General features: G+C 44.8%; 1 protein-coding gene across 1 annotated transcript in view; it reads left to right on the forward strand.

Moving 5' to 3' along the window:
- srl (sarcalumenin) overlaps positions 1-12276 on the forward strand; it is a 68216-nt gene that overhangs the window by 44381 nt on the left and 11559 nt on the right. Inside the window, exons 2-3 of the mRNA XM_068056668.1 lie at positions 4033-4152; positions 5387-5482. Of these exons, the coding sequence (XP_067912769.1) occupies positions 4033-4152; positions 5387-5482 (216 nt within the window). The remainder of the gene's footprint in view (positions 1-4032; positions 4153-5386; positions 5483-12276) is intronic.

The following is a 12276-nucleotide window of genomic DNA, read 5'->3' on the forward strand; positions in this document are numbered from 1 at the left end:
ACAGGATTGATATCTTCCATAAGAAAGCAGCACATCAACACTCGCTGTGTAGGCTCACACAGAAAGAATGGTATTGGAATAAACCTTAACAGGGAGTCACAATCTTCAGTGAAAAACCGTAGAATTCGTTCATGGGATGTGGGCGTCGCTGGCCAGACCAGCATTTATTGCCCATCCCTAATTGCCCTTGAGAAGGTGGTGGTGAGCTGCCTTCTTGAACCGCTGCAGTCCTTGGGGTGTAGGTACACCAACAGTGCTGTTAGGAAGGGAGTTCCAGGATCCAGAATGGAAGACAGAATAGGCGAGACAGCCCAGTCTTGGAGCAATAGTCCAACAAACTGCTGCAACATGTGAACACTATTGGCACAGGTGTGCTGGGTAGAGTAGTCTCCTTCTGTGCTGCAAATTAGAAACATAGAAAATAGGAGCAGGAGTAGGCCATTCGGCCCTTCGAGCCTGCTCCGTCATTCATTATGATCATGGCTGATCATCCAACTCAGTAACCTGTTCCCACTTTCGCCCCATATCCTTTGAGCCCTTTAAACCCAAGAGCTATATCTAACTCCTTCTTTAAAACATACAATGTTTTGGCCTACTATTTGTCATACTATTCATATGTTGGTCCAAAGTGATAGATTTATTTTGAAGAGAAAATCAAATTCAAGAAAAATGTCCTTTTTGCTTTTACTCAGTCAATCAGTCAAATTCACAATCTCAGCTAGGCCACCAGGGAGAGGCTGGAATGTTCCTTGTTTTTGAAGAAAGAAATCTCCCAAGAGTCACCTCTGGGACTCAGCCTTGCTCTACCCCTCCCCAGCCTCAAAATTGTTCTGGCAGAGCAATGAAAGCTCAACCAACAGGAAGGACAAAACCCAGAACAAGGAGGAATAATCTTAAAATTCAAGCCAGGTAATTCAGGAGTGAAATCAGGAAGCACTTCGTCATACAAAGGATAGTAGAAATTTGGAGTTATCGCCCCCAAAATGTTGTGGATGCTGGGGGGATCAATTGAAATTTTCAAGATAGATTTTGGTTGGGTAAGGATATCAAGGGATACTGATTAAAGGCAGGTAAATGGGGTTGAGGTACAGATCATCCATGATCTAACAAGAATGAAGGAGCAGGCTTAGGGGCCTACTCCTGCTTCTGTGACGTGTGTCAGGAGCTCTAGGAAAAGCAGAGAAAACTCACTGACTCCATATCCCTACAATGCTCAAAACAAAGTTTTGAAATTAAGGAAAGTTTCAGATTTTGTTTTTTTATTTCTGGGCACTTGGAGTTGTCCCTAGTATGGAACAGCCTGTTTGCACAATACAGTAATGGCTGATGCCCATGAAACAAAACTCCTGCAAGGAGTCAGTGTCTTCAGGAGGGGAGAAGTGGGGGGGAAAAAGTCAGTGTTGCGGTAATATATCTAATTAGATATCACATGGGAAGGACAGCATTACCCCTGAAATAATCAAGAGTGCCAAGCCTGCTATACTCTCAGCACTACATGAACTGCTATGCCTGTGCTGGGACGAGGGAGCAGTACCCCAGGACATGCGCGATGCCAACATCATCACCCTCTATAAAAACAAAGGTGACCGCGGTGACTGCAACAACTACCGTGGAATCTCCCTGCTCAGCATAGTGGGGAAAGTCTTTGCTCGAGTCGCTCTGAACAGGCTCCAGAAGCTGGCCGAGCGCGTCTACCCTGAGGCACAGTGTGGCTTTCGTGCAGAGAGATCGACTATTGACATGCTGTTCTCCCTTCGTCAGATACAGGAGAAATGCCATGAACAACAGATGCCCCTCTACATTGCTTTCATTGATCTCACCAAAGCCTTTGACCTCATCAGCAGACGTGGTCTCTTCAGACTACTAGAAAAGATCGGATGTCCACCAAAGCTACTAAGTATCATCACCTCATTCCATGACAATATGAAAGGCACAATTCAACATGGTGGCTCCTCATCAGAGCCCTTTCCTATCCTGAGTGGTGTGAAACAGGGCTGTGTTCTCGCACCCACACTTTTTGGGATTTTCTTCTCCCTGCTGCTTTCACATGCGTTCAAATCCTCTGAAGAAGGAATTTTCCTCCACACAAGATCAGGGGGCAGGTTGTTCAACCTTGCCCGTCTAAGAGCGAAGTCCAAAGTACGGAAAGTCCTCATCAGAGAACTCCTCTTTGCTGACGATGCTGCTTTAACATCTCACACTGAAGAATGCCTGCAGAGTCTCATCGACAGGTTTGCGTCTGCCTGCAATGAATTTGGTCTAACCATCAGCCTCAAGAAAACGAACATCATGGGGCAGGATGTCAGAAATGCTCCATCCATCAATATTGGCGACCACGCTCTGGAAGTGGTTCAAGAGTTCACCTACCTAGGCTCAACTATCACCAGTAACCTGTCTCTAGATGCAGAAATCAACAAGCGCATGGGTAAGGCTTCCACTGCTATGTTCAGACTGGCCAAGAGAGTGTGGGAAAATGGCGCACTGACACGGAACACAAAAGTCCGAGTGTATCAGGCCTGTGTCCTCAGTACCTTGCTCTACGGCAGCGAGGCCTGGACAACGTATGCCAGTCAAGAGCGACGTCTCAATTCATTCCATCTTCGCTGCCTTCGGAGAATACTTGGCATCAGGTGGCAGGACTATATCTCCAACACAGAAGTCCTTGAAGCGGCCAACACCCCCAGCTTATACACACTACTGAGTCAGCGGCGCTTGAGATGGCTTGGCCATGTGAGCCGCATGGAAGATGGCAGGATCCCCAAAGACACATTGTACAGCGAGCTCGCCACTGGTATCAGACCCACCGGCCGTCCATGTCTCCGTTATAAAGACGTCTGCAAACGCGACATGAAATCGTGTGACATTGATCACAAGTCGTGGGAGTCAGTTGCCAGCATTCGCCAGAGCTGGCGGGCAGCCATAAAGACAGGGCTAAATTGTGGCGAGTCGAAGAGACTTAGTAGTTGGCAGGAAAAAAGACAGAGGCGCAAGGGGAGAGCCAACTGTGCAACAGCCCCAACAAACAAATTTCTCTGCAGCACCTGTGGAAGAGCCTGTCACTCCAGAATTGGCCTTTATAGCCACTCCAGGCGCTGCTTCACAAACCACTGACCACCTCCAGGCGCGTATCCATTGTCTCTCGAGATAAGGAGGCCCAAAAGAAAGAAAGAAGATATAACCAGCACCCAGAATGCCATTTTACCTCCATTGTGCAGAGAAAGAAAAGAACTTGCGACCTCTACCAACTAGAAGGACAAGGGCAGCAAATGCATGGGAACACCACCACCTGCAAGTTCCCCTCCAAGTCACACACCATCCTGACTTGGAAATATATCACCGTTCCTTCACTGTCGCTGGGTCAAAATCCTGGAACTCCCTTCCTAACAGCACTGTGGGTGTACCTACCCCAAATGGACTGCAGCGGTTCAAGAAGGCAGCTCACCACCTTCTCAAGGGCAATTAGGGATGGGCAATAAATGCTGGCCTGGCCAGCGATGCCCACATCCCATGAATGAATAATAAAAAAAAATATGGTGCCTTTCACATCCTCAGGATGTCCAAGAACATTTTGCTGAATTATTTTTTAAATACAGTCACTGTCGTATTATAGCAAAATGCAGAAGCCAATTTGCACATAGCAAGGTCCCACAAACAGCAATGAGATGAATGACCAGATAATCTGTTTTTGACATCGTTGGTTGAACATTAAAGTTTACCAGGACACTGGGGAGAACTCCCCTGCTCTTCTTCGAAATAGTGCCATGGGTTCTTTTACATCTACCTGGCAGGGCAGACAGGACCTCGCTTTAACCTCTCATCTGAAAGTCAGCAACTCCGACAGTGCAGCACTCCTTTAGTACTGCACTGGGAGCAATCTCTGGAGTGGGACAAGAGGTGAGAATGCTATCACAGCCAAAGCTGATACAGAGAGTGAATGTTGTTCTGGCAAATCTTTGGAGTGGGGAATTCACAGCATTTAAAATCCAGAAGTGCTGTTCATTGCTGATGTTTTACTTTCTCTTTGTCCTGCAGATGAAGGAGATGAGGGAGAGGTGGAGGAGCAACCTCAGCTGCAGCTACCTTACAGAGATCGATCCCACATTGATAAAACCCTCCACCTGAATGAGAAGACACCATCTGATGATTACTCTGGTAAGTCAACTGCTGGGGAGAGGTAGGACTCTGGTTCTGTAAAAATATTAGCAGAATATTTTCTGGAACTTTCACAAGTGCATAAACACGAAAAACCTAAATAAAGCTTCAAAAAGACTGACAACTCAAAAATAAATAATTACACAAAGTGCAGTGGGACATGAAATTTTAACTTAGGTTATACACAACATTCTTCCACTTAAATTGGAAGTCTCAAGCAGAAATACAAGTGTTTAAGTCACAAGATTTATTTTCTATGGGTGTTTGGGCCTCGACCAACCCAGAAAAAATTGATTTTTGACATTTTATTTGGTGCATTTTCCAGTACTTTGGAGTCTACAGTAATTATGGATATTACTTTTTTTTAAATCTAAAAATGATAGGCTATTTGCTCCTTGAAAACCACTCATCATTTGCTATTTGAGGATTTTTTTCATATAAATATTTTAAAACAACTTACCCTGGCAACAGTGGACAGGCCCCAAATTTCCCCGGGGTGCATTGGCATTATCCGGATGCAATGGGACTGGGGGACTCATCATCAACAGGTGAACTGGAGAATGCACTTTCACCTGCTTTGGCCCCGTTTTCAGCACAAAGTCTGTTTCTGGGGACACTGGACAGATACTGCTCGTTACTAGGGACACTAAACACAGATACAACTTGTTACTGAGGATGCCGACAAAATCTTATTTTCATGAATATTTTCCAACCCCCCACCTCCCAGAAATTAGTGAATAAAGCCATGTCATCAGCTACTCAATCCACCACTGCTCCCTTGCAAGATGCTGAACATTGGGTAAATCAGTAGCTTAAGTTGTGATAGGCAAGGCCTTTCAGCACAACTACATGTCACAGACCACACTCAAGGTTGCTTTTGAGCTGTCATCTTTTCTGGAGCTGCTGTTTAGCACTGGTTGGTTTTCCAAATTGGTATGTACGATGTATCTAGCCATGGGGTTGATTAGTGGAGGTGTGGGGGTGAGGAATATTTTTGAGGTGTAGGGGAATTTCTGTAGGTTCGCTTGATGCCTTTGGGAATCAGGGAGCAATTATACAGAGGGGGTGGGCTAGAGTCCATTGGAGGGCAGTTTGTACACACACACTGAAAGGCAAGCTTATTGGTGGACTGGACGATTGTTTCTCATTCTGTGTTTTCTTGTCCTCTACGTCTATTTTTTGTGTCTCCCCACCACACCACTATCCCCCGCACCCCCTGCCCCCCAATCACTAGGTGTGCTGCAGCGGTTACGGAAGATATACCACAATGCCATCAGACCTCTGGAGCAAGCATACAAGTACAATGAGCTGAGACAACATGAAATCACAGGTAGGACAGTAAGAAAGTGCATATGTATGGATGTTTGATGAAGTTCTGGACTGTGACGGTCTCGTGAGAGGACACAAAAAGCAGCAAAATGAAAGAGTTAGTCACACTATGATGTTGACCGTCAACAGTAAGGCAGACCAGGGCTTCAATTATACAACTGATTTTTGACACAATGGAGCCGCATCACCCATTTAAAGTGGCAATCACATAATTAATATTTCATTAGAACGATTTGCTATTGGTCCTGTCCCTTGTACCCTAGAATTTTTAGCACCTGAAGTCAATGCCATTGAAAGCAAAAGAAGTTAAATGGGCAAACAGAATATAGAATGACACTTTGAAGTCATGCACTGTTGTGTTAGTTACTGCCAGTGGACATTCCATAAAGCTGAAGTTGAGTAACGTGACAAGCAGTGAATAACAGGTTGTAACACAGGCAAGACTGCTGCCATGTTGAGTGGGATTTCCTGTATATGATAACTTCACTATACCCATTACCGTTGAATCACTTAACGAGTCTATCAGTATCTTGAAAGGAATGCATGTTTGATGAAGATCAGGTCTAGCCGGGATTAACATCAGAGCCCTTGTCTGCCCCAGATCCAAGACCTGGCTTCTGCACTATTGAGTGATTCCAAGGCACTATCTGATCAATGGGTTTAGAGGGTGTTGCAGCCTATTGAAAGGAAGCTGTTGCTAGCTATACCTGAACCTCAGAGAAGGTTATTTGGGATATAACTCCCTAATGCCCACTTTTGTTGCCGATGCTAGCTGTAATGCAGCCCTGATGTGTGAAGGAGGGGCAATGTCGGTTAATGGGACAAATCTGTGGATAGTTACCAGCAAAGCCCAGCATATGTGGCATGTGACTGACAAAACATCTTACCAAAGAGGGTGAACTGTGGCTATTCAAACACCTCTGGTTCTTGTGGCTGAAGGATTTCAGAGAATGCATTTTCAACCCTTTGCCATTTGTTCATATTATTTGGCAACAAGAAATTATGGAAGAAATTCTAAAATTCTAAAACAGGTGTTAGAATGTTAGGCAAGTGCTCATTGTTAAATTGGAAGGCAAACCAATTCATACCACTCTTATGCAGCACTTTCTCAGTACTGCATTGGAGTGTCATCCTTGATTATGCACTCGAGTCTCTGGAGTGGGACTTGAAACCCATAACCTTTTGACTCGGAGGCATGAGTGCTATCCACTGAACCCACAGCTGATACCTGTCATGACAGGGGGCAGCACCCCTGCCTTGCCCCCATTCCCCTTGTTTTGCTCAGTCTTATAAAGCAGTTCATTTATCTTCAAGTTCTGAAGGGTATTCATGAGATATTAATTTGTCCTTTACTCTTTCTCCTCCAGCACTCCTTTTTTTGTTGCAGTTTTTTTGGTAAATCTCTCTGTAGATCTGTGGTTTTTCTACTCCTTCATGGGATCTGGGTGTTGCTGGAAAGGCCAGCATTTGTTGCCCCTCCCTAATTGCCCATGATAGCTTGCTAGGCCATTTTAAAGAGCAGTTAAGAGTCAACCAATTGTGGGTCTGGAGTCACATGTAGGCCAGACCAGGTAAGGACAGCAAATTTCCTTCCCTGAAGGACATTAGTGAACCAGATGGATTTTTATGACAATCGATGATAGTTTCATGGCACCATTACTGAGATGAGCTTTCAGTTCCAGATTTTTGTCATAGAAGACAGAGGGTAGCAGTGGAAGGGTGCTTTTCTGAATGGAGGGATGTGACTAGTGGTGTTCCGCAGGGATCAGTGCTGGGACCTTTGCTGTTTGTAGTATATATAAATGATTTGGAGGAAAATGTAGCTGGTCTGATTACTAAGTTTGCGGATGACACAAATGCAGGTGGGAAGTATACAGTAAATGGCAGAACCCTTAGGAGTATTGACAGGCAGAGAGATCTGGGCGTACAGGTCCACAGGTCACTGAAAGTGGCAACGCAGGTGGATAAGGTAGTCAAGAAGGCATACGGCATGCTTGCCTTCATCGGTCGGGGCATAGAGTATAAAAATTGGCAAGTCATGCTGCAGCTGTACAGAACTTTAGTTCACACTTAGAATATTGCGTGCAATTCTGGTCGCCACACTACCAGAAGGACGTGGATGCTTTGGAGAGGGTACAGAAGAGGTTTACCAGGATGTTGCCTGGTCTGGAGGGCATTAGCTATGAGGAGAGGTTGGAAAAACTCGGATTGTTTTCACTGGAATGACGGAGGTGGAGGGGCGACATGATAGAGGTTTACAAAGTTATGAGCGGCATGGACAGAGTGGATAGTCAGAAGCTTTTTCCCAGGGTGGAAGAGTCAGTTACTAGGGGACATAGGTTTAAGGTGAGAGGGACAAAGTTTAGAGGGGATGTGTGAGGCAAGTTCTTTACACAGAGGATGGTGAGTGCCTGGAACTTGCTGCCAGGGGAGGTGGTGGAAGCAGGTACGATAGCGACGTTTAAAAGGCATCTTGACAAATACATGAATAGGATGGGAATAGAGGGATATGGTCCCTGGAAGTGCACAAGGTTTTAGTTTAGGCAGGCATCAAGATCGGGACAGGCTTGGAGGGCCGAATGGCCTGTTCCTGTGCTGTACTGTTCTTTGTTTTTAATTAATTAATTGAATTTAAATTCCACCAGCTGCTATGGTGGGATTTGAACCGTGTCCCCACTTGCCACTGAAGTTGAATTGAGTTTGTGCCAGTAAACTGTATTATGTTTATTCTGCAAAACACCAGTTCCAATCATAACAGTGTGATCTGGTTTTCACAGATGAAAGTATTATCAGTGAACCTGTTTATTTTCAGTTTATATCTGGGCGGAGGGCCAAGAATAACCTGACTCAATGTTTACAGTCAAATGACTTTTGTTTTTATAATCAGTTATCTGATTATAAAGCAGCACTCCAGACAATGATGATGTAGGGATGTGTGCTGAAGTACACAGATGTTTGCCTCAACCCCTGATGCACATATTCCTGCACTCCCTCATTCATCCTTGCTGTTGGTCCTGTGGCCAGTTCCCTTGTCCCTTTGTAATAAATCAGTTTTCAGAACTGAAGTTGTTAAACTAATCACCTGGTTACAGAATTTGAAGGGCTTTTAGGGTGAAGATTGGAAATGACACAGGTCCCATAATGACCTGTGTGGGTGAATGCATTGGGTGAGATGGCACTGAACAGGAAAATTCCAGTGCTGAGTTAGCTAATGTCAGTCAGTGTGACTGTATGGGAACTAAAGTTGTCTCAGTAAAACGAGGCTAGGAAGAAGGAAGATGGGAATTAGCTAGTGTTCCTGTTCTTCACGACCGTACAATGGCTTCTGTTGGAAAATACACATACATGGACATTGGATGAAGATCTGAACTGTGATGGTCTTATCATAGGACACAAAAAAGCATCAAAATTAAGAAGAGTTAGTCATACCATGTTGGTGATCTTCAACAGAGATGTACAGGGGTGGTAAACATTGTTAAAAACTACATTCTAAGTAAGGCAAACCAGGGCTTCAGTCATACAACTGTCAAAAATGCAAGTGACTGTTTTAGGTCCTTGTTACGGTCAAGTGAGATGGGGTTGAAGGGCTTCCCTCTTTTCCCTTTCTTTGTTAGACCACATGTTTAATTCTTTCTTAAAGTGGATGTACTGGCCAATTCAGTAGGTTTTTGATTACTTACTTGCTGTGATCATAAGAAGCAATGGGACAGGTTTGAATTAACAAAGAAAGAAGAAACTTTATTGTATCTTTATCTTTGGCCTCCTTATTTCAAGAGACAATGGGTAAGCGCCTGGAGGTGGTCAGTGGTGTGTGGAGCAGCGCCTGGAGTGGCTATAAAGGCCAATTCTAGAGTGACAGGCTCTTCCACAGGTGCTGCAGAAAAATTTGATTGTCAGGGCTGTTACACAGTTGGCTCTTCCCTTGCGCCTCTGTCTTTTTTCCTGCCAACTGCTAAGTCTGTTCGACTCGCCACACTTTAGCCCCGCCATGTGAGCCGCATGGAAGATGGCAGGATCCCCAAAGACACATTGTACAGTGAGCTCGCCACTGGTATCAGACCCATCGGCCGTCCATGTCTCCGCTTTAAAGACGTCTGCAAATGCGACATGAAATCCTGTGACATTGATCACAAGTCGTGGGAGTCAGTTGCCAGCGTTCGCCAGAGCTGGCGGGCAGCCATAAAGGCAGGGCCAAAGTGTGGCGAGTCGAAGAGACTTAGCAGTTGGCAGGAAAAAAGACAGAGGCGCAAGGGAAGAGCCAACTGTGTAACAGCCCCGACAATCAAATTTTTCTGCAGCACCTGTGGAAGAGCCTGTCACTCTAGAATTGGCCTTTATAGCCACTCCAGGCGCTGCTCCACACACCACTGACCACCTCCAGGCGCTTACCCATTGTCTCTCGAGATAAGGAAGCCAAAGATAAAGCATGTATCTAAGCTGAATAAAATAATAAACAACATGCCAACTTTAACTCCCATACACACACACAAATAGATTAGAGTGGAGAAAGGTAATTTGGTTGAATTAAGAGTCCATAGAAAAGGTATACAGCCTGTGGAGTTTGGTGATTTGGCTGGCTTCTAGCTGAATTCAGTGGTCCTGAGGCTTTTAGTTTGAAAAGGTAGATGACTGGTTCGGTGAGTCTTTTGGAGGTGGCGATGCAGATAATTTCCTCCAATGAGGTTTCAGATTCTAGCCGGAGAATGCAAAGGTGGCCAGTCAACAAGCAGGTTTTGAAAGCTTTCAAGCTGGAGTAGAGAGAGAGACCCCTACTTAAGGTCTGCTCATGTCAGAATCCAGTTGCTTCTCCTCTGCTGCAGAGAGAACCACCAGCTTAAAAACCACAGATGGGGAGGGACTTGTCACATGATAGTCACTCAGTGATTCAAAATAACAGTATTTCTCTCTTGCAAAAATGAATAAGCAGTTCCTTTAAACTTCCTGGGTCTTGGTCCTTGCTGGGGAAATAGCAGACATTTTGTCTCCCTCCTCACAAGCAATGTGTTGCAAATTAGGTAGCCAGCATAAGCTGCCAGCAAAATCATCCTTTTAGCTGTTCTTTTAAAAAAGTCTTTCTAAAAAAATATAAATTCAGATCTCCAGTCAGTGGATTAATGAAAATTGTCATTCAACAAAGCACATTGGTGTAACAGTCCTGCTGTGTTCTAACATGAAATTTATTATTTTCATTATTGCTACAATCATGGCTGCTGTCTTGATGACATAATGGCCAAGCCTTCAGGATCATTGAGACCCAATAGGCAAAGGGACCATGGGTGCCTCCTTTAGTAGTGGTAATACCTGAAAATTGAGTTTTAAACACCTGAGAAACCAGGAAAATACCCAAGATAAACAGAATTGCTGCTGGAGTTGCTTGAGCGACTGAGAAATGTGTGCACTGATGGCCAGAGCCTGTAACAATATTGTTATGGGAAATGATTTACATACCACTTTAACATTGTAAATCTTAACCTAAGAGTACAAAACACTCAGAAAATGAAGTGTGCTGGTACACAAGATTTTAATATATATTTGGGCATTTTGAACTATTTCTGTAGGGTCTAACTGGATCATCAGGCATTTGGGGCAGGGAAGTATCAGCCAATCTTCCTGCTCCTGATGACTATCCAGTGACTGTTTCTGGAAAGTGCATGTGGAGAGAACTGCATGGGTCTTGGCAATATGATGCTTTCCAGTTGAACATTCTACTGCATGTAAGGACCAATAATGGCCAGGGAGTTAAAATTGTCCATTAGACTCATCTGATGTCACGCACCAAACTCCCAGGTTCCGATTTTAACCTGCTCTTCTGTGCAAGGTAAGAAGGACAGCTACTGGAAACTTGCAAGGTTCTTCTTTAAAGATGTCGCTTGGGGGCCCGCACTATTCTAACCAGAGGTCTAAGTGGAGAAGTTGTGGCTTTCCCACCAGGGCAACTAAGTGGGAAGTTGACTCGAATCCAAATGGCCAAATAGTTTTATTTTTAAAAAATGTCCTCGTGGATCCATTAAGAGCAGGATTTCTTCTACAAACTACATGAGCTCAGGCCTCCCCTACTCCAGACATTTCCCTCCCCCCTCCAACTCTCCCAATCGCAAGGCTCTCTCGAAACCCCTCCTGCATCTTAACTGAGTGCCGTTCTTTTGGTCCTCAGCGGTGCCTTCCTGTTCCATAACATTGCACTCCCGTCTGCTAGTCAGTTTCAGGGTGGGAAGAGACGGACTGAGGCTCTGCATATGAGGCTTGGGAGTTAAAATCCCCCAAGCCGCACAATGCCAAAGTTCGAACAGATTGCCGGCCATCTTGTTTTGTTTCCCCGCCCGCCTCGGTCTCCGTCCACCTGATTCAGCCGCCCAACACCACACCCCGCCGCTGCCAGTGAGCCACCCGCACGGCTCCTGGTCCCCAGTTAAAATCAGGGCTTCTGTTTCACTTGAATAACTGTTCAATCCAACACTGGTTCAAAGTAACTCATTTGAGAAAAAAATACTCAGACTTTAAAAATTATAAACACATAAATCTTGCATGTAGAAAGGAATAACATGTTGAAATGTCTTTCCATCTTCCATATATTTGTTTAACATTGTCACCATTTCTGCCTCTTCTCTCTCTATTCACTGATTTCATTTCTTTCCTTTTGCTTGATTCCACTCACTCTGCCTTTTTCTTCCCCTCCAATCTAACAGCCTACCCAGGACGCTCCATGAACTCATTCCAAGGTTGGTAACATTATCTGCCTCTTGCATGCTCAAGCCCAATCTTCTAACCGTTACGGGGCTAAAGGCTGAGCAAGCG

This window comes from Heterodontus francisci, chromosome 24, assembly GCF_036365525.1.
Source record: "Heterodontus francisci isolate sHetFra1 chromosome 24, sHetFra1.hap1, whole genome shotgun sequence".
In the NCBI taxonomy this organism is placed as follows: Eukaryota; Metazoa; Chordata; class Chondrichthyes; order Heterodontiformes; family Heterodontidae; genus Heterodontus; species Heterodontus francisci.